This window comes from Perca fluviatilis, chromosome 14 (assembly GCF_010015445.1).
Source record: "Perca fluviatilis chromosome 14, GENO_Pfluv_1.0, whole genome shotgun sequence".
In the NCBI taxonomy this organism is placed as follows: Eukaryota; Metazoa; Chordata; class Actinopteri; order Perciformes; family Percidae; genus Perca; species Perca fluviatilis.
In genome coordinates this window covers 16,019,603-16,045,643 of record NC_053125.1, presented here as the reverse complement: position 1 = coordinate 16,045,643, position 26,041 = coordinate 16,019,603, and the positions used below count along the sequence as shown (strand labels likewise).

The window sequence follows — 26,041 nt, the reverse complement described above, 5'->3', positions numbered from 1 at the left end:
TGTTTGGTCAGTGGTTTATGGTCAGTGCCTTAACCCCTAAATCGCCAGTGTGTTCCCAAAATCTAGCTCTAATACTTTTTTAATCCATCTGATATTACACTGTGCTTACATGGTGCATATTCTGTACCACATTTGTGTTTGATCAAAGGGATAACAGGGGCCAATAATTCACTTTTGCCTCGGGCCCTTGAGCAGGTGTGTGATGCAGTTGATTTTTATTTCCTTCATTTACTGTGCTTTCATGGCCATGGGTGATGATCGTAGCCCTTACTTAGCTGTAAAATGTCACTTTTGGGAGAAAGAAGGGTAGCATACGTTAAAAAGAATTCTCCAATTAGGCTACTGTTTCGTTTTCAAACCTAGTGTTTTCAAAACCTTTATTTTGAAAAATCTAGGCCACCAGAAATTCTGTGTGGTGTGACACTTGGACAGACGCGTAGGGGATCTCCTGTCAAAGACAAACAAGAACCTGTCGAGTAGCCAAGTTTTGCATCGTCGACAACCGTTTTATTACTCCTTCAAAACCGAGGGTCTGTCAGGAGTGTCCGAATCTATTGCTCTCTCTGTGCGCTATTTACGCACACGCCCCCGTTTTTTGGCGCAGCGCTGCGCTCCTGCCGCTCCAGCGCGCTCTGGAAAAGGGACAGATTATTTCCAGGGAGCTCAAAAAAAGGAAACAAAGCAAAGACATAGTAAAGCATGTTTGATGAATACATCGGTACATTTAAAGTTCATAAAAAGCTAATTAAGATTCTTCGTTGTAGCCTACATCACATCAAGACCTGTATTACTTGGCCATGTATTCCCACGGGGCTTTGGTGAATGGCATAATTTTAAAAACCTGACCTGAGAGAACATTCCCGGACTATTACATTCATTTCGGTGAAGCAATTTAGCAACACAACAGACCTGACTACGCCCTTTCTGTGAAGTTATGTCTGGGATTTACACTCATTGGCAAAAAGACAGACAGAAACAGTCCCATCAGTGCGGTGGTCAGTGAAGGCATCAAGGTACTGTGATCCCCAGAGATAGACTCCGAGAAAAAAAAGACCATCTGCGACATGAACTAAAGTGAAGGAAGAAAATGATCAAAACAGTCACATTGTTTTGTGCTGCAGTGACTGCTACCGACCAGCAGAGGGTGCCCCACACACCATGAGCTAGATAGATAGATAGATAGATAGATAGATAGATAGATAGATAGATAGATAGATAGATAGATAGATAGATAGATAGATAGATATAGGGGTGTGCAAACAAATTGATTCATATTCGAATCGCGATTCAAGCACTACCGATTCAAAATCGATTCATAGAATTCCAAAGATCGAAAGAAAATGTATTGTATGTCTACTGCAATCACATGGGAAAAGTAACTACGAATCGTAAAAACTAAAATCGATATTGAATCGAATCGTGACATTTTCTGAATCGTGCACCCCTAATAGATAGATAGACAGAAAGATAGATACATTTGAATTATGCAGATAGATCGACAGATAAAAAGATATAGTTGAATTATGCGGATAGATAGATGAGATAGAGAGATAAATATAGACAGATTTGAATTATGTGGATAGATAGATCGAGATAGAGAGATAAATATAGACAGATGTGAATTATGCAGATACTTTAGATAGATAGATAGATAGATAGATAGATAGATAGATAGATAGATAGATAGATAGATAGATAGATATAGATTTGAATTATGCAGATAGATCGATCAATCGTTTGATCGTTTGATTGTTTGGAATTATGCTTGTGCGTCACACGAACACACAGACTCTGTAATTGCACTTCACTGCCAGGCTTTATGGTGTCTGACTACACTAGTTTGTGTTGACGATGACAAAGTGTAGTTTGCTTATTTAAAGTTGCCCAACACGTTGTGATGGGTTCATTGTCAGAGGGTGGCTTTTATAGGCAGCACTCTTCACACCTCAAAAAAAAAAAAAGGTTGCCTGACAAGAATACACACCCACTCTCTCTGCATGTGAAGCCTACAGTTCACTGAAACCGAAAAGCTGAATACACAAACAGCACAAGGAGAAACAAAATGAGGGGGGAGGAATATTCCACATGGTCTACAGCATGGTATCAAATATCAGATTAAGATCATAATTCAACTCTATATTGTCATGTGACTCACCAAGTGGATTTAGTCTAAAACTCATTAGTCTAACTTGTCATTTTCAACAGTTTCCCACTTCAAAACCACAAATTGCCATGAGTAAGAAGAAACCCGGAAATAGTGAGAATGGGGGGTTGGACCTGGTGTGTGTGTAGCGAGAGAGAGAGAGAGAGAGAGAGAGAGAGAGAGAGAGAGAGAGAAGAGAGACTCCAGTCGGCTCTCTTGGGAAGTAACATCCAATCTACCGGCTACTACCACCTGATTAAATCATATTCTTTTGGACTATCGATCCGTATTGCTCAGTAAAGGATACTACTTTATTAACGAACAGATTTTTTTTGCAGCATCCTCTCCTCCGGCACGAGGACTAACTGGCCTTTTATGTGCCAGATTAAAATGGTAACGATAACGCAGCTAACGTCTCTCTGCGCTCATTCATAACTTGTGACAAGTCGTCTTGTGGCTCGGATGTGCGACACAGAGGAGGGCAGGTCAGGCACGCGGACGCGGTGTCCCTTCAAGAGAGAGAAAAGCTGAACAGGCTCGAGCTGCGGGAGGAATACAAATTCTACTTGTGAAAGAAGGAAAAAAAAAAAAAAACGTCCGACAAGAAGAATGAGACAAGCTGCCGGCGTCGAGCCTTAAAAGCCGAAGAAGATTTTAGTGTTCTTTGTCGGAAGAGGATTCCGAGAACCCCCGTGTTTGTGTGTGACCCGCGACTAGAAACGGAGGGATGACAGTCAAGCTGGACTTTGAGGAGTGTTTAAAAGACTCCCCGCGCTTCAGGTAAGAGTTTCACCTGTGTGCTTCTAGCGCTAATAGTGATGTAGGCTAGGCAGTGACAAGGAGGATTCATTAATTGGGCTAGAAGAGGTGGATAAACCTCATTATACTGATAGAAAAGCACCATACATTGCCATTATATTCCCTTTTTGAAGGTCTATATTGCAACAGCCTCATGTTAGTTGCTTTTCAGACACCAAAAATTACTTTGAATGTTTGTTAATGAGTCAATTTGAACTGCTGGTGCTAACAATCAGCAGTCCCTCTGGGTCTGAGGTCAAGCAATGTCATGTCACTGCAAGTGCTGGGGGGGGGGGGGGTCAATAAAAGCAATGAGACGCTGCCTGCAGGCCTGAAAACACTGACCTGATGTTGCTGCTCTGCATGCTGCATTTTGACGTGTCATTCAAAACACAGGAAGCTATATTAGCCCTGTTATCAGGAGCGATGCTAGGATCAGACATTTAATCAGCCCCTAATTAGAATGTGACGCGGATACAGTGCCTTGCAAAAGTGTTAACCCCCCCCCCAAACTAAATGGAAAAAAAAAATCTTTCCTTGACTGGGTTACAGGTGCATTGTATTGGCGACAGCGACACAGAATATTAAAGCTGTAATTGTTTGCCCTCTGTCGCTAACAGACAAGTTCCCAGTCTCTCACTTGAAGCACTAAAATGGTTTTGTTTTTTTAAATAATAATAATTTTAGGGGCACTGAGATGAACTTGAGCCCCCCTAAAAAGGGTCTAAAATCGCCACTGCCTGTTATTGTCACTCAACATCTTTCATTAGAAACGTATCAATAAGGGTATCAAGTTCCATTGATGGTTGGGTACGGCATACTTAACTTGTGATTCTGCCCTTTTGAGCTACTTCTAAGCTCTCTTTAAGCCTATAAGACCCCTTTTTAAAAGCCTCTAAAAGTTCCTAGCTATGCTGTCTGCATGTCAGCTAGAGTCTAATCAATCTCTTCTCAACACAGAGTCAGCATCTGGTGTAATCAAAAGGGAAGTGTCGCTGAATTGGTTTTGCAAGCGGCTCAAGAGAGAGTTTGGCATAGCTTGGGTGTGCCCTGATCATTGTTGGCATCCTGCCTGAGTCACAGCGGCTGGTGTCGTCTCTTCCAGCTGATTTGGCACATTTCAATCCAGAGTCTCGGGCCCTTTCCTCCTCCCTCTCTCTGTTGCCCATCTTGAGTTTATGAGGCTTGCACGGTGGTGGAAAGTCTGAGTTGTGGCAGCTGCAGTGGTGAGGTCTCGTGTTAGGCTGAGACAGCAGAGGAAAGGGAAGAAAATGATCTCACATATAAACACAGTCAATCAAACAGATAAGCAGAGAATGTGAGGGACGAAAAGTAGGCCTACTGACAGCTCGGGACAGTCACTCAAATGTGCTGCCTCCTGTTGTTAGGTAACAGTGAGGTGGGAGGGCAACAGGAAGTGAGGCGAGATGTGTTGAGGTGATCAACAGGAGAGACAGGAAGTGTGTTTTCTGTGGGGACAACCACGGCGGAAACTCCGCTTTAGTTTGGTCTTAATTTGCTTTCTTAATCTACGTATGTCAAAGAAATGGAAAGGATTTGCCTCTTTAATAAAGGATACATCCTCCCCAGTGGCCTCCTGCTTTTTTTATCTCCTCCCTCTCTCTCTCTCTCTCGCTCTCTCGCTCTCTCTTTCCTTAGCTGATTTTTCATTTGGTCGTGTTTCAAGAGGACATGACCTCAGACTTTGTTTCAAACATCCCCCGCACTAACAAACACAGAAAACACAAACAGTTACTGTTGAGTGTCCAGGCCCTCCTCTCTTCTCTCTCCACTCAGTCTCGTCTCTTTTTTTTCTTTTCTTCCTCTGTCTCTCTCTCTGTCTGTCTCTCTGTACTGTTGGTGGAAGGCAACGGAAACCACATGGTTAGGCTGTTGGTATGAGAAGAGACGAGAGCACGGCAGAACGAGATACTGACTGTTAACGCCAAAAACCCACAAACTAGCCATGCACAGGACATCTGAGGCACTTTTGTGCACGTGTGAGAGAGATGTTTGAGAAGGCCAGCTCTTGTACTCAATAACGTAAGGGAAATAATCCATTACTGAGCAACAAGCTTACTGGATATTTGCTTTTTACAGTGTGAATACTTGCAAGAGAGCCAATTCTGCTGGCCTACACAACATTTCCACGAACCCACAGAAATTGTATTTTGAAATAATGCTTAAGCCCTTAGGTTTCTAAAAATACCAATAGTGGCATGCTACATAACAGTGAAGTGAGTATAAAAAGATGCACAGGAAATATTCCATTTTATGTAACGATGCAGTCATGCTGTAGCTTCATTGAAGCATTAAAACAACAAAATAATTTAGTTTTGTATTTGAAGGCTCAAGGGGAAATCCGGGTCAAACGACTAAAACAAATAAATAATCCCAATTTCTGTTGATTCATTCATTTATCAATTTATACTTTTAGCACTACCTTAAACCTTTTCACTTGACTTTAACCTTTGTAAAATTGAGAAAATGTTTGGCACAGATTTCTCTCGATTTAAAAAAAAAAAAAAATAGGAATGCCAGCCCACTGGGGTTCATGTGTTACTGTGAGTAAATGTATAGTGACCTTTGACCCCCAGCTCTTGTGACTTTGTGTAATTGTGTGTCTGTTTCAGAGCTGAAATCGAAGTGGTACAAAACGATGTGTGTGAACTCGAGACCCGATTAGAAAAGGTGAGACACATGATGCACCTACACACACTTTCATAATGTCATAATGAGTCAAACATTCAAAAATGTTCCCCCCACAACATACACACAGACACACACACACACACACACAGGTATCAGTTGCTGTGAAGAGGCAGTGAAGTAAGAGGTGGGTGGCGGTAGTTGAGGTATTTTTTCACCTGACAGTGAGCAGGAAGTAGCTGCAGGTGCTGCTTCCCCATCGTATTGTCCTGCAACCGAGAGAACTACAGTTTGTTCTGCTTCGAAACGATAATATATTCCCCATTACGTGTTTGTGCTACTACAGTTTACAGTTGTTTACAGTTTCAAATCTATTCATCTGATAGAGAGGGTTTCTGTTCCTTGATCAAAAAACAAAATAGAATGGACATATACTATTCCTAGATACAACTGAACTCCCTGCAGTGCATCATACAGTGAGAGATTTATGTGTGGCAGCAGGGAGATGGATTACAGTAACTGGGGTTCCAACTCAGGCAGCTTTTATCTGCTCTGTGCAAGTGGGCTTGAGCAGAAATAACTGAGGCCTTACCAGCTCCAGTGTTGCTGCTCTGTAGCTGAACCCTGACCTCCCTCAAAAAAAAGAAAAAAAGGGACCTTTTCAAATGTAAATGAATTGAATTAAGTTTCATTAATTTGTGTTGTGAGATTAGATTAACAAAGTGATCCTGTTTATTTTCCTGTTCTGTCACCATGCTACATGGTATCATGCTGTTACATGTCTGATCTGCAGGTAGATAAAAAAGTCAGCTTTATGCCAGAAATTAAATTGTATTACGACCGAGGGGTGTGTCACTCCCCACCTACTGGTTTTAAAAAATAAATTACCGAAATTCCAACCGTCCACTACCTTAAGACCATGGTGGAAGTGGAAGTGGTCGGTAAAGGTATTATCACAATGCAAAGTAAAAGCCCTACATTAAAAAGGTTTATCAGCAAAATGCGCTTGAAGTATCAAAAGAGAAACTACTGTATTATTACAGTTCTATTTATAAGCTGACCATATGTTTTGTATGTAAAATCTTAATTTGCAAAGTAATAGTAACTATAGAAGTATAAAATAGCATAAAAAGTAAATACGTCAATATCTCAACTACTTTCCTGCTGTGACATGTCAAAATATCTTGTGAAAGACCTATTGGCCCACAGTGGCTAATCAGATCTGTCAGTATCAGTGTAAATGTTGGATAAGATTAAAGAAACACAAAATATAGTATATTAAAAGCGCATTCGCATTCACACACTGTGCTGTGAATAACAACGTCATCAAACTCAATGTAGTAATAAAAACTATAAAGGTGTAAGTTGTTGTCCATCACTATAGGTGCAGCAAAGCTAACTGAAGGGAGATGTCAAGAGGAGCCTATGTAACTTTTGCTAAAGAGCGACTTCTGTGGCCACAAGTGGCAATTACAAGATAATGGTAAACATTAAAATGTGGGGTTAACAGTAGCAGAAGAAAATGGTCATAAAGTTAGCAAAAGTCTCAGAAATGTCAGTTACACAGTAAACGTCTCTCTGGAGTTTGCTAACATTAGCGACTACTGCTCATACCAGAGCCGGTTAGGCTGAAGTTACCAAACCCTTGTAGCCTATGTAGTGAATCGAGTTAAGTGTTGTTGTTTTTTTTTTTTTTTTTTTTATAATACAACTTGTGTTTTGCAACAGAAAGGATGAGTTAATTCCTCTTTTAAAAGTGCATAGTCACCTTAAGCGCAATCGGTGTCACGCTAACACGGTCCTGAAAGCGATGTTTCTTTTCCTAGGATGGCAAAGGCATGACCCGCCCTACTCTGCCTCTGATTGGCTTACCCTTATCCCTAGCCAATGTCACTCCTCTTGCCTAAACATAACCAATCCAACCAACGAAGGCAAGGCAAGTACCTGCCAATCAGAAGCAGAGTAGGGCGTGTCATGCCTGCGAAGAGGTCTAATCAGGCACAATAACCAATGACAATAACACCTGTGTGGGTGGACCCATACTGTCTATGGGTGGACCATGGCTGTTAACGTTATGGCCTTAACACTTTCTAGGCTCCAGTCCAGTGTTAGTAGTACCTTTTTAAATTGGCTTAGGTTTAACATACTTTTGGGGTATTTATTTTTATTTACAGTTATAATTTCAGTTCATTGTTTTGGCTTACAGTCCACAACGTTACTGTATGGTACAAAGACCCAAACAGAGTTAAAAGAAGAGTGAATGTTGGTCTTACATTTAACAGATGGCCAGAAACATGACTTCAAACCAATGCTAATAGAAGTATTTTATTAGTAGGATAACCCCTTGAGATGAATCATCTCATTTTCAAGGGGGTCCTTAAAACAATTAAACAGTAAATACAAAATACAAAACACTAAATACATTCACACATACACACAGCACTCCCAAGCCTGACTGCTCCAACTCCAACTGATCCCATACACACACAAGTCAAAACACAGTAAATTTGCATACATCCCAAATTAGTGTTAATTATATGTTAGCCATAACTACCAGGCATACCGTATGTCGATGTTGTGTTTACAGCTGGTTCCACTTATGAGTGGCAGATCATTTTAAATGTATACTATGTACAATTACTGTCATTATTTGTAAATCTGTAAAATATCTTGACTCAGTACGTGTCTTTGTTTCAACTTAAAATAAACTTAAATATTGGTGATATTGTTATCAGATTTATCTAATATAGATTTTTAAAACCCTGCATTTAAAATAAAAATCCAGCCTGTAAATTCACAAACGTTCTGGCTCTAAGTGCAGTTTAATGAACTCCAGACATTATTTAACAGAAGCTGGAGGTTATATCCAGCATGCACAGTGATTACGCTCTACACGAATAACCTCTAACTCTTGCTGTTTCATTGCTTTAATGCGTAGACTCCTGGAGTAACTCATTATGTTTAATTATTCATACTGATTATGACCGGCAGTTAGTCACCTTAAGTGTCTCTTGTTTAAGTACACAGGATACGTTAACTGTGGTGTTGCATGTTTGTGTCATCCAGCTCGTGAAACAATGCCAGGCCATGCTGGAGGCAGGCCGAGTCTACTGCCAGACCAGCAAGAGCTTCGTCAACGGCCTCCGGGATCTGGGACAGCACTGCTCCGGGGACAAGACGATGGAGGTAAAAGCTTCACCGAGGCATACCACTCATGTTCTGTCTCATGCCATTTTCCCTCTCAGATTATGTCACATTTACTCAAAGAAAGTGGTGGTTTATGAGTTTTAAGTACATCTTTTTTTATATAAAGGACAACACACATTAATTAACATTTCTGTAAATGTGCCAGTGTTAGCCAGCCGGCTAATTTTCAACTGTAGTCTGTTGGCCAGATGATTTTAGACCAGAGCAACAGGAAACAGCAAGACATTAGTACAGGCTAAACTTTACAGACAGAAATCAACAAGACACCGTATAGACAGCTAGAGCAACAAATAAGCTTTCTCAATAAACCATGCAGAGCTACAGGAAGCAGCAAGACATTAGTACAGGCTAAACTTTACAGACAGAAATCAACAAGACACCGTATAGACAGCTAGAGCAACAAATAAGCTTTCTCAATAAACCATGCAGAGCTACAGGAAGCAGCAAGACATTAGCACAGTTACACATCAACAGTATCCACATTCAGTACAGGAAGCCATGCAAGCGTCAAAACACAGCCAAGCAACACAGACCCGAGCCATCTCCTTCCACCGCTCATCAACAGCAGTTAACAAGCAGTAATAAAAGGATAAAATAGGCTACATCACTCATGAGGGTGGTGTTAATACAGCACTTAAGGTTGCAGTACAGGTTAATAACATGGTAAAATAGTTAAAATACAAGTTAATCTTTCATACATACGGGAATGCAGAGCGGGCTATATTTGACACCGGGCAAGACATCAAACATGTTAGCAGCAGGTCAGCAGTGATAACAACAATAGTATAAAATTACCAGGAGATTAAAAATGTTCACAAGTCTGACTTTCTAAGAGCCAGGCCTTGAGACTTTGTGTGGAGTTATGGTAGGTGGTGCAGTTTCTTGTTTCATTTGGTAGAGTGTTCCACCTACTAGAGGCTCTAACTGGATGCTACTAGTTTTATTTAAATCATTCAACTGTCTGAATACTTTTGGCACATTTGCATTACTTTTTTCTCTCCACACAACATACGTTTCAATGAGACAAAATCTGCACTCTGACTACGAAACACAAATAGTTGTTTTAGATAAGAAACACGACAGAGCTGCTGAGATTTGCCGAGAGTCTAAATTATGATGTCTTTCCTGCAGGAGTGTTTGGACAAATTTTCCAAAAAGCTGTCTATCGTCTTGGAGGCACAGGTGGTGAGTCTGTCTGTCTGTCTGTCTGTCTGTCTGTCTGTCTGTCTGTCTGTCTGTCTGTCTGTCTGTCTGTCTGTCTGTCTGTCTGTCTGTCTGTCTGTCTGTCTGTCTGTCTGTCTGTCTGTCTGTCTCTGGGCCTTTGACTTTCCATCTTTGCACCACCGTCTCTATTGCAGTCATGGCGCTTATCAGCCGCAGTATGGCTGCAGCACACTGTTGAACACATTTGACTGTCATCTGTGCTCACTGTGATAGATTTGTGTCTCTGTCTCCTTTTCCCTTTTTAGGATGTGATTGAAACCACACAGAAGTCAGTCAAGACGAAGCTGCAGAACTTTGTCAAAGAGTGAGTGAGCTGCTTTTTTTCCATCCAGTCTTGTAGATGCACTCAGCCACCTTCTTCAGGCTGAGTCACTCCCCCTGCATGTCTGACAACCACGAGCACACGCGTTAAAAAAGGATTATTAGAGGATTATGATCCTTCATTAGGCTTCTCCTCATACTCTGTCTTGCAGTCTGCTCTTATTAGTGAGAATGACCCATTGCATTAGATGAGAGAGGATCACTCATAGCATGTGATAATAGTGATAAGCTGGATTTTTAGCCAGTGACATATTTTAAATTTGGTTTAGCCCTCTGTGCTCACATCTTCCAGTATCACCCTTTAAACTCTATTACGCAAAACCCCAAATGATGTATTGGATCCCCAAGACAATAGCTGTATAGTCTGTAGTTTCTTCAACAGCCTAATGTCACAAACGTATTTGTCAAATAAAAGGTTAAGTACTCACAGAACCTTTCTTCTTTCCTTCCCTCCCCGTCTCCCAGGGATGTGCGTCGGTTCAAGGACGTGCGCAGGGGGTTTGAGCGTGGCAGTGAGTGCCTGGAGGGGGCGCTGGTGAGGAACGCTCAGGCCCCACGGGGGAAACAACACGAAGTGGAGGAGGCAAGCAATGCTCTTCTAAACGCACGTAAGACCTTTCGGTCTGAGGCCCTGGATTACGTCCTGGAGGTGAGAAAGAATGCTGCTTTTCACTTTGTGTTGGGCGACAGGAATAAAAGAGTGCGCTTTAGACTTACTGTCACACTGTATCTTACCAGGAACTGCACTTTATTTAGCTCTACTGTGTATATTTGGCATAAGTCTTAATCTTATATTTCACTTATCTGTACTTTTATTTTTTGGCTTGATCTGCTGTTGCTTTCATTTATATATATTATTTTTTCAATTTGCTTCTTTTATATATTCTGTATATTTTATTGATTGCTGTCATCAGTGCATGCCTGTGTGTTAATGCCTGCATGCACTGCACTTCCAATCCTCTTTAATTAAATGTGTTTAAGAGAAATTTACTAAACAACTGTTGAACAAGCAGAACATAAACTTGAATATGAGAGCTACTCTCAGTTTTATCTCCAGAGTCATCTCTAAGTGATGTCACGTTTTTTAAGGCTACAAAATTTTTTTTGTCACATACAGCAAACATCTCCTCACTATCTGCTAGCTGCCTTTCCCCTGAACACACTGAAAAAAAAAAGCGGTCTTTGTAGACAGCCCAGGCTCCACAAACGGCAACAAAAACAAACTTCGCCAACCTGCGCCACCAAACATAACAAACAGTGTTCCAGCCAATAACCGACCAGAAGGATTTGGGGGTGGGGGTTGGGGGGTTAGTGCGCGGAAGGGAGGGGACGGGATGAGGAGGAGGGAGGGGCGAGCTAGCCTCAGTTTTGTTTAAAAATACTTCGAACGTCAACAAGAAGTGATTTCACCCAATTTAAAGCACCTTTTTTAATATACTTTTTTTTTAAACGAGTTTTCTTGATTTGGAGTTTTATTTACTCAAGCAATACATTGTTGTTTATGAAATTGTCAGAAATAACCGATAAATGCATAGACCTCTGTCAAATAAAGTAACACAGCCTTATTGCCTTTACTGTACACAGACCGATCATGCTTCCTGCCGTGCGTAGTGTCCCCCCCCCCCCGCAAAAGCCTATTCTGAGCCAGGAAAAACCCTGCTTGTGTGTGTGTATACAGTAAAAACAGGTTTATACAGGGTCCACTTCAACTTTAACTATTATGTGAGAAAATAAATGTCCTAATCTGCCAAAACAGTCACACGCTGTAAGTGCATTCAGGTACCAAAACCAGCCTGGATAGGACACACAACAGCCCGTCTAATTATAGTTGTGCTTTTCCTGTTTTGAATGATAACAGGTTTGCCTCTGAGCTTCTCTCCAGACTTGTGGTTGTGGCTCCCAGAAGTTTAACTGGCCGATGAGTCTTTGGTCATGGAAACATGAACACTGTCTCAAACCGCTGCTTCATTTTGTTTCAGATTAATGTCATTGAGGCCAAGAAGAAGACAGACATTCTGATGGCAGTGAGTTCACGTTGACCTATTTTAAGTTTGTTTTGTTGCTTTTGTAAATACACGGTGTCTACATCTTTAAAAACGCACGTATGTAAGAGTTTTTGTAAATACTTTGACATGCGTTCCTGTCAGATGTTGTCACTGATGGAGGCCCAGGCTCAGCTCTTCCAACATGGCCACCAGTCTTTCTCAGAACTGGAGGAATATCGACAGAAACTGAATGAAGAGGTAATTGCTTGCAAACGCCTGATTGATTACATTTCCTTTGTTGCAGTTGCATCTTGTAGCAATCATGTGAGGTGCTGACATGGCTTTCGATGACAGAACTAGCTCTGTATGAATATTAATTAAATAAATAACAGCTGGGCAGGAAGAGGAGTATTGTGTGGAGTGCTTAGTAAGAATCTAAGAAAAGGAAAATTTGTCAGTGTGTTGTTACAAGAGTTTAGTGAATATAGCAGCCTAAAGGTGTTGCAAGCAGGGCTTTCGCCCAGGAGGTGATTGGCTTAGCTTAGCAAAAAGCCTAGAAGCCAACCTAGCCCACTTTAAAGTTTAAAAACATATCTATTATTAATTCTTACACTTTAGAAGTGCTGGTAGGGCTTTTAAATAATTCTCGTCCATGCAGACCTAAAAGTTGAGGTTAAAATTTCAGTTTTAACTTTTAGAACAGCAGTGGGTAAAACAGTGTCACCACAAGAACCCTTTAGAAGCTGTTCTGGAGCTTATATTGAACATTGAACATTGAACATATAATATTCCTCATACCCTGTGGAGGTTTGATTACTGGAGAGCCATGTCTTAATGAGCAGATCTCTATTGTTTTGTGTCTTCTGCTCAGCATTATACAAGTATGCGGAGGTAATCTAATGCACATTTTTGGGACTGGAAGGTAGAAAAAGAAGAGTTTTGCTACACAATTCTTTTTTTCTTTTCTTTTTCTCTTAATTTTGCCTTTTTATCAAGAAATGAAAAGATAAAAAAGTATTCAAATGAAACCATTGGAGAGCGTGCCAGTTAAAGAGAAGATGACCACACAGTGATATTTACAATGCAGGTTTCAAACATTCAAAAAGACTTTGCAAATATTTGTGATGAAATATAATAATGAGTTGCATCAGATGAGCTTTTGGCATCTTTCTAAGGAGCCAGGGCCGATGAGTCACATAATGACATCACGGTTTCATCGTGACAGGAAAAAGTGAGCAACAACAGGAAAGTGTGTGTGTGTGTGTCTGTCTGTGTGTCTGTGTGTCTGTGTGTCTGTGTGTCTGTGTGTCTGTGTGTCTGTGTGTCTGTGTTCCTGATCTTTGTCCAAAACTGGGAAAACGTTTTTGCTTCGTCAACCTTGGACATTAGCAGTATTATTGTTGAGTGTTTTTGCGAAATTTCAAACAGGAAATACATTTGACAGTGTTCACTGGCCAACCAATGCTCTTCCTATTTCAACAGGAAATGATACGAATAAGCAGATTAGAGAGAGAGAGACACACACAGGAATAAAACACTGAAAAGACTCCACCAGTGTTGTTTTTTCAATTTGACACAGGATGTAGGAAGAGGTTCAACACTTCCTAATTCCTATTTCCTGAAGAGCAAAGACTGCAGGATTGATAATCTACCGTGAACTTGTTAATGTCTTTCCGTTTCTGTCTTTCTCAACATCAGGCAAAGATGTTGGGAGAGGAAAGGAAAAATGGGAACGTTGTCCTTGAAGACAGTGAATAGACAGAGAAAAACACAACTAAATAGGCATGAATAGAAAAGAGAGAAACACATGTACATACATCAGAGTCCATGCAATTACACTTTGACAGATTTTTACTGTTGTTCACTTGCAGAGTAAAACTGCAAATCAGTAAATGTATCAGAAAATGTAATAGCTTATACATACAAGTTAAAAAAAAAAAAAAAAACTCTTGATGGGGAGTTATTATGAGTGGAATAACATACATCAAATGTCAATATAAAATTGATAAAAATCAATATTTGTGTCTGTAGAATGACCTATTTTTTTATTTATTTTTTTAATAGCACACTCAGTTTGTCCTAAACTCTGCCCGGGAGAAGAGGGACATGGAGCAAAGACATGCTGCAATTAAGAAAAAGGTAATACATTTACAAAAACACTTTTACATATATAAATCTATTAGAAATTATTTTTTTAAATCACAATAATAAAAAAAGAAAAAAAAAAACCTATAGGAATAGGCCCTTAACAGTAATTCCATTTACATGAAGTGATTTGATTTTCTCAAATATTTCCAGGACGTGTCCTATGATGACTCCATCATGGATTTCAACGCTGATGCAGCCAACGGAATCGCCATGGAGGGATACCTTTATAAGAGAGCCAGCAACGCTTTCAAGACCTGGAGCAGGTACAAATTCACCCAGGAAATGCCTCCCACAGAGCAGCTGCACTGTCTTTGTGCTTTTTCTTCCTCCATAACATCTCACTAAAAGGACTCAAATGTCCACTGTGTTGGAGAATAGTTCCTGAACTGTGTGCTGTGCGTCCACTGTGTGTCTCTTGTTTCTTTGCTGGTTCAACAATGATCCTGAAGGCTTCTTGACATTATGACCTTTTCATATTCTCTTTCCTATCCAGGCGTTGGTTCTCGATTCAAAAAAATCAGCTGGTGTATCAGAAGAAATTTAAGGTATATTTTAGTCTTCAGTGTCACTATTTTTGAACATGCTTTTAAAAATAATAATAACATGCACAGTGTGACCTGCATGTTTTTCTGCTCTGCGTCTCTCCCAGGACCAGCCCACGGTCGTGGTGGAGGACTTGCGTCTTTGCACAGTCAAGCCCAGCAGTGAAAACGAGAGACGATTCTGCTTTGAAGTGGTCTCCCCGTCAAAGTGAGTGTGGGCGAAAATGTTTGTGCATTCATGCATACGTGTATTTAAGCAATGGCGATGACTTTTCATCAGTGGTAAGTGTGTAGATTAGAGTGTCCTGCAAAAGAGCGAGGGGGGGGGGGAAGAAGTTGTCTACATATCTCATGTACGTGTGGGTGCGCGCGTAGGTGTTGTTTGTTACAGGCAGACTCGGAAAGGCAGCAGAAGGCGTGGATAAGTGCCGTCCAAAACAGCATCGCCTCAGCCTTTCAGGAGCACAGAGAGGACCCACACAGCCCAGTGAGAACACACACACACTATACACCACCCTCTATAAGTGCATTTTTCAGTTGGAGTTTAATCTGAGGGGATACAGAGGAAGTTATGTGCCTTTGTGCCTCTCCTCATTCGTGTGTGTGTGTGTGTGTGTGTGTGTGTGTGTGTGTGTGTGTGTGTGTGTGTGTGTGTGTGTGTGTGTGTGTGTGTGTGTGTGTGTGTGTGTGTGTGTGTGTGTGTGTGTGTGTGTGTGTGTGTGTGTGTGTGTGTGTGTGTGTGTGTGTGTGTGTGTGTGTGTGTGTGTGTGTTCAGAGACAGCGCCTCAGCTCGGTGTCGGCGAGCAGTTTGGGAGGAGGGGGAGGAGTGGATCAGGAGAACAAGGGCTGCAAGGCGCTGGAGGAGGTCCAGGCAATCCCAGGGAACAAGCAGTGCTGCGACTGCGGGGAGCCCGGTCCTGATTGGGCCTCCATCAACCTGGGCATCACGCTTTGCATCACATGCTCAGGAATACACAGGTACGTACACACACACACACACACACACTTGGCTTGAAACCTTAGCTGTAATGGTTTCCTCCTCCAACAGGAGCCTGGGAGTCCATTTCTCCAAAGTACGCTCGCTCACTCTCGACTCCTGGGAGCCAGAGCTCATTAAGGTAATTTAACTTTTTAACTGCAGCAGCTGCACAACCTCATTATTGCATTTTGTGTGCTAACAAGAAGTTCCACTGAATGATTATGCAATGAGTTATGTTATGTAATATTTCACTTTAACTAACTTCACCAAAAAGAGCAACAAACTCTACAATATAAATAAAAATTGTATTTCTTTGCTTTCTTCAGTTGATGTGTGAATTAGGAAACACAGTAATCAACAGGATCTACGAGGCCCGGATTGATGAGATCACCATCAAAAAGCCCCACCCCTCCAGTCCCAGGTACAAACTAACCAGCGCACAGACATCTGAAGGGAAGGGAACATTCCACTGATTTTACACATGCAGCTCCGTTTACTCGTCATAGAAAGTACTACTCAGTCTGTGAAAATGGTTGTGTAATGTCTTAAGTGGCTTTGGAGGACAATGAACCTGGTGATGTTATCGGGGCTATCTTGGCTTTGGCTTTTGATTTCATATTTTCAGCAAAAAGTCTACTCTAGAAACTAGGCCATAGTGTTAGAAAGATGTGGACATTTAAAAGGAAAAGGGGGTCTAACAAAAAAATGCTTTTGGTTGCATTATGGGAAATGTAGGACGCATCATTTCTAGAGCATGACCCATAATAAAGAATAAAAGTCAGGATATCTCAGCCTCCGCTGCGTCGTCTATGAACGGTCTTATTTTAATGTGTCTCACCTAAGTCTCCTAACTTTGTGGAAGTGCGTTACCAAATTGTTGTAGTACCCTTTAAGTCATGAGGAAATTGAGACAGAACGAAAAAAGAGTGCACAAAATGTTCCACATTATATATTTTCTATTTTCTCTGTTTTCGTGAACCAGATATTTCCAAAAAAAACTTTTTAAATGAAGATGTGCCCCACATTTTAATATTATCTCACTATGCTGATTGCAAGGGTTTCAATACAACAACTTTTGTGTTCCAGCGACCTATGTCACAGCATTCATCTCAACATTTGGTGGCCAAATACAACCTCCGTACTAGACCTCTTGGTTTATTGAAATAATGTTGGCAGTAGGTCATCATTCTTTGCTGAAAAGGATTTTGTTTAGTGTTTGTGAAAGCAGTGCACATTTTGTGATCACACTGCCGAAAGGGCGGTTGACTTAGTAGGTATGAGGTCTTCGATCTTGGAGCTGGTCTGCCATAGATGGTAAACCACACATGTGGAACACCCATGATGGTGTGTGAGTGTGTCTACTGTACGTTAATGGGAAATGAATTATGCCACACCACCTTTCAGCCATACTGCTGGAAAATCTTGCTGAAGGAAAATCCAATCTGCTAAAAAGAAAATCAATTCTGATTCTGAAAGCAAAAGACAAACCTTAGTCTCTCTTTTGTTTGGTTTGTTGTGTTTATTTTATTGAATTATGTATTATTATTATTATTATTATTATTTATTGAAGTATATTATTATGTGTTAATTCATTTAACATTCAACTGATTTTACTCTTTTGCCTGTTTGCAACTAAGACTTGCTTGCTCCTCCATAAAGAGACGACCGTACACACCTGTACTACAGACCTGTTGGACTTACTGTATTTCCTGATGATAAAGATTTTCCAGTGTCATTTATCAAGCTGCTGTTCTAACGTGACGGTTAGTGAAGCTGCAAAAACCCTCCGAGATCAGCAGAAGTAAAGAGAAACACACTCTTCATCTCCTCCTGCTGTCACATTCGTGGCATAACGTAATGGTTTAATTCTGCCTTTAAATTCTATTTGTACATTGACACCTCTGAGTGTGAGTGGATTTGCTCCAGCTCTCCACAACTCTGAAAAGGCTTACTGTATATATACTGATTATGTGTGTTGAGTGGTTTCGGTGGCTGAGCTTTGAAAATGTACCACCTGCAAAGATCTTTGGTTTACGGATGATTCTATTAGCGTCTCTCTTTAGAATTTGACTTCCTCTTCTCTGTTGTGTCGCAGCAGGCAGGAAGTTGAACAGGTACATGATACACATGATACACACAGTGTCCTCCGGAAACTTGCTGTGAGGCTGCATGCTTTCTGCAGCATGAGCTTTCAGTCTTGTCTCGTCTGGGGCTTACTTTGGTTGTTTCGTTTTTTACGTCCTTTTGGAATATTACTTTTTTTTGTGGTGCTGTCAAACGCTTAAAATATTAAATCGCGATTAATCGCATTAATGTCATAGTTGACTCGCAATTAATCGCACATTTTTATCTATTCTAAATGTCCCTTGATTTCTTTTTGTCCGATTTTATTATTTTTTAAATTTTATTTCTCATTTTAATGCTCTTATCAACATTGAAAAGTGGATCGGCTTGCTTTGTGCTTTTGTCGCCTGGCTTTGACGAGGGGGCGGAGAATTTGCATCAGCTGTGTCCTGTGTGCTTGGCCATCAAGTGGTATTTTAGACTGGACGTGCTGCGATGATAGCTCAGTTCACAACGACAAAAAGCACAGATCACTTTGGTCTTGTCAATGGAACCATTTGGCAACTTTTTAAAAGTAAACTTGCCATTCAGAATCTTATTGGCATCTATTTCAGCGTCTCGCGTCAAAACGTAGCGTTCGCCTACTACTCTTTGGCCCGGCTCGCAAGCCCAAACAAGTGTGTGCAGCGTACCTGCTGTTTTGTTTCCGGTCTAGCTAGATCCGGTGTGGTGTTGTAGTTTTTCTAATGTTACTAGTTGTTACAGCATGTGAAAAAAACTACAAAGGTTGCTAGGCCAAAAAGAACATTAATCTCGCGATAAAAAAATTATGCCGTTAAAATGGGTTTGCGTTAACGGCGTTAATAACACGTTTAACTGACAGCACTACTTTTTTGTTCTGTTTTTTTTTTTTTTTGCAGTAACATATTGACAATTCTAATCCCTTTAGAGCTGTGGTTCCCAAAGTGGGGGCCAGGGACCCCCAGGGTCCTTGATGAGGTTTCAGGGGTCCAAGGGGAATTATTTTTTGTTACTATAATTCCATCCATAAGTAACACAATGAATGTATGACTATTTAGGTCATGGGTTTCATACACTTTCTGTAATAAAACCTCCAAAATCAAAAATTGTATCCGATGGGAGACCCTGGGACAACATTTTACCAAATAGAGGTCCGTGGTCAGTGTATGGCTCCTTGATGTGAACAAGTTTGGGAATCACTGCCTAAGAGGACATGGCTGATAAACAACATTTAATTGTTAAGTGGTAGACAGCCTGCATTTGTGCTGTAATTAAATAGTGAAGAAATTAGGCATTTTAAGTCCTAAATAGAGCTCTTTTTAACTGAATTAATGACTTCATTAAAAGACACTGAGCACATCGGGGACATGTGTAAAGCATTCTTCTCTTAACAGCTGCACAAGCAAATTGTGGAGTCAAACTGAGAACAAGTAAATCCAGAAACCTACTGATTAAAACGGCCCCGCATGTCCGCTTTCTTGGTTTTTGTTTTGTGTGAGAAAAGATTTAATGTTCATTCCCTTCATCTCTTTTTTTTTTTTTTTCTTTCTAATCTATCATTTCTGTCCCTCAGAGGAGACAAGGAGTCGTGGATCCGATCAAAGTACGTTGAAAAGAAGTTCATCCAAAAGCTGCCCGGCACCGGCAACACCCTGCTGAGGCGATCCAGCGCCAAAAGGAACCGAGCGGCCACGCAGGACCGGACCGTACAGCGGCCGCCGCTCAAACCCAAACCGAACCGAGCCACTCTGCCTCGGGTCACAGGTAAACGCAGAGAGCCAAGAATCAGGACTGATGGATGGAAACCAGCGGGTTGCTTGCTTGTTGTCTAGTTCATCACTCTTCAAACTCCTGCTGATGTCAACAAAACAGAAACGCACCCACACACTCACACATTCCCCAAAGCTGGTGATCCAGCCAAAGTTGATAATCCTTAGGGCCTAGTCTGCGGTATTATATGTGTGTGTGCTGTTGTTGCAGTCAGCAAGATAAACCAGTAATCATGTCTCTCCTCTCTTTTTTTTTTTTTTTTTTTTTTTTTTTTTTTTTTTTTTTTTTTTTTTTTTTTTTTTTTGTTTTCTTGTTCCTCAGGGCTGAGCCCCAGTGACCTCGTCCAAAAGAACAATACACACAAAGGTGAGATAAAACATGCACACACACTCGCTGACCTGACAACGAAAACAAGCTTGTACAATGTGTTTAACAGGGACTGTCAAACTAGGAACACTTTTTTTAAACTATGTGTCAAAACTTTGACAAAAAGAAAAGTTAACCCTTTGCTCCCCTCAGACGTGGAAGAGGATGAAGAGGATCTGAGCGGCCTTCACCCCGGCGCGCTGCTGTACCGCTCAGCGGCCCTGCAGAACTTCCCTGTCATGGCCGACGCTTTGGCCCACGGGGCCGACGTCAACTGGGTCAACGTTGCCGAGGAGTCCAGCACGCCGCTGATACAGGCCGTCTCAGCGGTGAGGGATGCATTCAATTATATGTTAATATTGACTGTGCCCAGAAGATGAATCAAGATGGTTTTGATGAACTCCTGACCTCTCCTTTAGCACCAGCATCAGCATACTGTTTGTTTGCCCATCCAACACTTTGCAGCCTTTAGGGCTCACTGGTGAGGCTTTTAGTGTTACCTGTTTGGACAAGGTGATAGTAGGAAGAAGTGCATGTAGGTTGTGTGTTTGTTCAAGGTGCAGTAAGCGATGCTGTGCAAAGATTGTTGATATTTGAACTCAACTGTCAAACAAACACAACCCCTCTTCAGAAGCTCCGCCCCCCAGATTCACGGACAGATAACTACTGGCCGGACAGCACATTCACATGCTGGAAATAATAGAGAGCTAGGTGACCGTGAGGAGCTAATCACTGCATTTGACAAAAAAGTGTATTGGATTAACAATGCTTACTATACATTTTTAATAATGTATGAATGGCAGCTCACGCGTTCCTGTTTCCTCACCAGAATGCCCTGGCAGCCTGTGAGTTCCTGCTGCAGAACGGCGCTAACGTCAACCAGGCAGACAGCAACGGGAGAGGGCCGCTTCACCACGCCACCATCCTGGGTCACACCGGGTAGGACACACTGAAACACACACACACACACACACACACACACACACACAGGTTTGTGGCACTATCTTTGTGGGGACCCGTCTTTGACATAATGCATACCCCCCCCCCCCCCCCTTTTTCCCCCCCCCCCCCTCCCCTTTTTCCCTTTCCCTCCCCTTTTTTTTTTTCTTTTTCCTAACCCAGTCTTAACCCTCAAACAGCCCTTTAAAGTTGTGGGGTCCAGCATTTTGGCCCCACAAAGCTGTTGGGACCCCACAAGTATACTGGACTCCTGGGTTTTTGGACCACACGAATATAGTTAAACAAGAACACACACACACACACACACACACACACACACACACACACACACACACACACACACACACACACACTGTATCACACACACATACGAACAGTCCCATTTCATAGAAAAACCGCCCACACAGTGATGGTGTACAAAAGTTGACACAATGTTAAAAAAAATGTGACAAAAAGTTGATGTTTTGGTCAAAGGGCCACCTTCACTACAACCTACAGTTAATTCTAGAGACGTGAATAGGCCATCAGACATACAACAATGAAGATCCTATACGCAACAATTCAATAAAAAACAAAGATACACATACAAACAAAATGAGACACTGACACAGGTGGTTTTTCTCTAGCAGAAATGCAAGTGCAGAAAAATAAACCGACTACTTTATATGCACACTCTCAAAGAAAATCTTTTTAAGCCTTCAGGCACAGTGCCCAGAACCATTAACAAAGCTTAGTCCATTCACCCTGTTTGCCCAAATGACATTCCTTTTTGTGTTAAGTGGGAAATCTCAGCACAAAGGAAGTGATGAATTAAAATAAAATACAATAGAGTCTCGTAAAGAGGATTTAGACTTTTGACAGCTCGACCGTAGGATGTTTTTTTTTTATAAATCTTGAGGCATCGCAGATTAGAGGTGTTGAAATTAATCAAATAATCGATGCATCGAATCGTGGACATGGACGATGCTGCATCGATAATCGGCAGCCTCATAATCAATTATTTCTGTTTACAATTTAATGTAGGCCTAACAACATTTCTGTTTTACATATTCTGTTATATTTTGCACATTCAGGAAGTGCCATGTGCTCAGTGCTGTAGTTTTATGTATCCAATTTATTTAGTATTAGAGCACTGCAGAATGTTTTATTTTTGAAGCTTGAAAAGCTATGAATTAAATATCCTATATGGCTTTAATATAAAAATGTATTTGACGCATCGTGATGCATCGAGATATCGAATTGAATCGCTGACATGATAATCCTAATCGAATCGGGAGATCAGTGAAGATTCACACCTCTATCGCAGATCTTTGTGAATTTTACATGATGTTTAGGTATTGATGTCAAATGTTAATTTCGAAGCAGCGCAAAGTTGCCCATCAGAGCTTTACAGCAACATTTCTACTGCCAAATGAACGTGATTGTTTATTTGGCAAACTGAGAGAGAGAAAATGCAAATAACATGGACCTGTATCTGCACTCTGCATTTATCAGAAAGTCAGAGTTTGTCTCTAATCTCCTCTGGCCAGGGTCAGATTGCAGACTTCTGTTTGGAGCATGACATTTTATAATTTAAAAGTAGGTTTTATTTTTACAGTACATTCAAGAACAAGGATTACAAGAAAACAAGAGTCTTTTCGACCAAATAGTTCCAAGAATTTATAAGCTACAATAAATTTAATTCAAGAACAAAACTAGGAACTAAAAGTCCCCTTTGTGCACTCACTGCATTTCCTCTTCACATGAAGAACTGTAAAGATGAGGCAAATTAGTCCAAAGACGAATTAAAAAATGATGGGGATCTTTGAGATGCAATCGCCCCACACACGGCGAAACATCACATGATCGTGTTCTTCCTATTTAATGTTTGAATTGAAAGGATACAAAAAAAAGACCTACAGAGGTGAACAAGTAAAGTATACTGTATCTGATTTCCTGAAATGGTTCCTCGGCCTCTGGAAAAGTTCCTGGCTACAGTAGGCAGGGGTTACCTGGCTGCCAGGTGGTCAGCTTTTTGTTTCTAAGACTTGCATACACACGATTAACACACGTTATGCATCTCTTTGCTTTCCCAGGTTGGTTTGTCTCTTCTTGAAGCGAGGCGCAGACTACAACGCCAGAGACAACAACCAGAAAGACCCCATAACTATTGCCGTGGACAATGCCAACGCTGACATCGTCACTTTGTGAGTATTTGAGACGTGTGTTTATTTGTGTGATGATGTAAAGCAGTTAAAAACAACAGTTTTTCTAACTGATCTGCTCCTCTTCAGGCTGCGGATCGCCAAAATGAACAAGGAGATGCGGGAGATGGACGGAGCGTTTGGCCAATCAGGTCAATCGGGGGGGCAGGGATCTGGAGGTTTATTGAGTGGGATAGGAGGTGGGCGGGCCCACGGCAGGAAGAGCCTCCAGTCTATAAAGAACCACATAAGTGGCTGGGCTCTGGGGGGGCAAAATGATTAGTGGGGATAGAAATCAGCCCAGGACAAGAGACAGGCAGTGAGACTGGAATGAGCGTGTTTTTGGTTAAGTATCAAGTTGTTAAGTATCAGAAATCACTGGTTTTGCAATATCATGTGGTGTTTATCTGCAGTATCTGCAGAGAAAGTGTCCTGAAATTGCCATAATTAAGAAAGCATAAAATCCAATTCTTGTAAACCAAGAACGAGCCAGAACACAGGGTACGACAGAGGCTCAAGGACATAAGTGAGACAGAACACATTTATTATATCGGTGAAGACAGGAAAATGCCTTTGTGGGAAAGTAACAGGAGTCCACATTGCACTTTGAATTACAAACGCACATCCTCCTGCACTTTGAAGCCCACAAAATCTCTGAATACCGTGTCAATAGAGAGTGCTGCGTGTGAGTGTTTCCAATATTGTACATCTGAGGTTTAAGAAAATGTATATACACTAGACCTAAATCAGGCCTATTCTTTCTGATATTGTATATTGGGGATATTTTATATACAGGATGTACAATGTTCTGGCTTTATAAGAGATTTTTTTTTTTTTATTGTGCATCTCCATGTGTACTGGACTTTTTTAGTCTAGTTATGTAAGCTAAATTCAATGCCGGGTTTGGTTCTCAAGGACAGTTTTATCCTGCTATTCTGTGAATAGTTTGAAATCTGTTATATATATTTTGTATTTATCAGAATTCCATGAGCTCTGTGCTGCAGCTCTTGAGCTTAACAAGGGTTTCGTTTGCATTTTGTCATTTGGCTCCTTTTCAAGCTGCAAAGTCCATTCTTTCATGACTGTCCTTTAGTGGCTATCAAAGCTTTTTGTTAAGTTTCTTGTGTCAGCCGTATTCCATCACGGTTTCCCTCATAAAGGAATGGAAACGTGATGCTTTTGTCTGCTCGAAACGACTGCTGGTCAGTATTTGACGTGCTGTGCTTTATCACTGTGTGTGTCTTTGTTGTGTGCACTCATGTGCCTTTGCCTTCTGCCCGCTGAGATGTCCAGCTGGTCTCAACTGCTTGTGCAGTGTGCCACCTACTGCACACTAAGAGGTAATGTGCATGTGCATGCCCTGGTGTGTGTTTATTTGTTCAGTTGCATGCTTCTTGCTTTAGGGCTACAACTCCTGATGTGTTCAGGAAATAGCTGGTGGAGTTAACATTCATTAAAACTGTCCTAAAAAATGTGTTCTATCCAAAACGATGCAGCTTTTGAAGAAATGTGTTGTGCCTCATTTGATGAAAGCCAAGAATTTAAACCCAGAAGAGATGGCATTAATTAAGAAATGGTTTCTTAGACTTAACAGCTTTTAAGCTTCTAATACTTATACTATAACACACATCAGAAATCAAGTTTTTAGGCTCATGTCTTCTTCTCTGGTCTTTTCCAGGTGATGAAACCTACCAGGACATCTTCAGAGACTTTTCACACATGGCCTCAAACAACCCTGAGAAGCTCAAACGCCGCAGTGCAGACCCCAAATCTTAACCAGCTGTTGCCTCCTCTTCACACAGCTGTACAATGTCACATTTCACACTTGCATACTTTCAAACGCATATATAGAACGTGCTAGTATCCAACTCACAGACGTGCAGACACATTTTCCTTGGCTACCTGCCACATGTTCATAGCTCAGCTGGTGTTGACTTCAGAGGGGATGAACGCTCCGAACAGTGAATTCATTGTGCGAACACGTCAGACCAGAACAATTGTGCCAAGTGAGAACACTGGAGCAGCTTTTTGAGACCAGCAGGAGGTGTCTTTATGCGTAGCGGAGGGTAACGCCATCATTCTGCCAAGATTTCTTAATTAAATCTGGTAAATCCCGTTTTTTTTATTTTTGTTTTTTTTAACTAAAAGGGCAGTGTTTTTATGTTCCTCTGTTATTTCTATTGAATTGTTGGTTACACTTGAATGTATCTACATAAGAGTGACATGACACTGTCATGAACGTGTCATAAACATTATAAACAAGTCATAAACGTTTCTGACATAACTCTTCTTTTAGTAAGTGTCACTCGGTTTTTGTCATGACAAGTTAGGGTTAGGGTTCATGTGTCTTCACTGTCATGATCGTCTCATGTCACTCTGATGTCACTCTTATGTAGATACCTTCAAGTAGAGTGTTACCGAATTGTTACATGAAAAAGTCAGTGTTTGTTGGAAATGGACATAATCATTGCAAAGAGGAAAACCTTATGTCAAATGTCTTCCATCGAATTGTATAGATTTTTAAATGTGGGACATTTTTAGACACTGTTCACATGTCTATTTTGTTAAAACTGTGCAAGGTACTTAAGATTTGTTTTATGATCAAATAAACTGTGATACAAAACACGTTCAAGGGTGTTTAAGTTTTAATAAGTCTAAGTTCACTTTTTTAATGACAGTGT

General features: G+C 41.1%; 1 protein-coding gene and 1 long non-coding RNA gene across 3 annotated transcripts; one reads left to right on the top strand and one right to left on the bottom strand.

Annotated features, from left to right (window-relative positions):
* The first annotated feature begins 2,324 nt into the window (after positions 1 to 2,324).
* acap1 (ArfGAP with coiled-coil, ankyrin repeat and PH domains 1) lies at positions 2,325 to 25,987 on the top strand. Of its 2 annotated transcripts, none has more exons than XR_005641408.1 (23): positions 2,325 to 2,923; positions 5,575 to 5,632; positions 8,657 to 8,776; positions 9,929 to 9,982; positions 10,267 to 10,325; positions 10,808 to 10,991; positions 12,322 to 12,366; positions 12,490 to 12,585; positions 14,392 to 14,466; positions 14,626 to 14,738; positions 14,969 to 15,020; positions 15,125 to 15,225; positions 15,393 to 15,504; positions 15,793 to 15,995; positions 16,066 to 16,135; positions 16,323 to 16,417; positions 19,655 to 19,845; positions 20,173 to 20,217; positions 20,371 to 20,546; positions 21,047 to 21,156; positions 23,253 to 23,363; positions 23,451 to 24,700; positions 25,039 to 25,987. XR_005641408.1 is itself a non-coding variant. In XM_039821467.1 (23 exons), the coding sequence occupies exons 1-23, from the start codon at positions 2,871 to 2,873 to the stop codon at positions 25,134 to 25,136; spliced, it is 2,283 nt and encodes a 760-aa protein (XP_039677401.1). In that variant the 5' UTR covers positions 2,326 to 2,870; the 3' UTR covers positions 25,137 to 25,987. The 2 variants fall into 2 exon arrangements, 1 of the variants encoding a protein (XP_039677401.1); XM_039821467.1 differs by having other exon boundaries at positions 2,326 to 2,923; positions 23,451 to 23,512.
* Positions 4,667 to 7,413, bottom strand: LOC120572250. Its single transcript, XR_005641409.1, has 3 exons — positions 7,359 to 7,413; positions 5,809 to 5,859; positions 4,667 to 4,795 (listed from the first exon to the last, which is right to left on the bottom strand). It is a non-coding gene; the product is annotated as an uncharacterized LOC120572250 (long non-coding RNA).
* Positions 25,988 to 26,041: the final 54 nt, after the last annotated feature.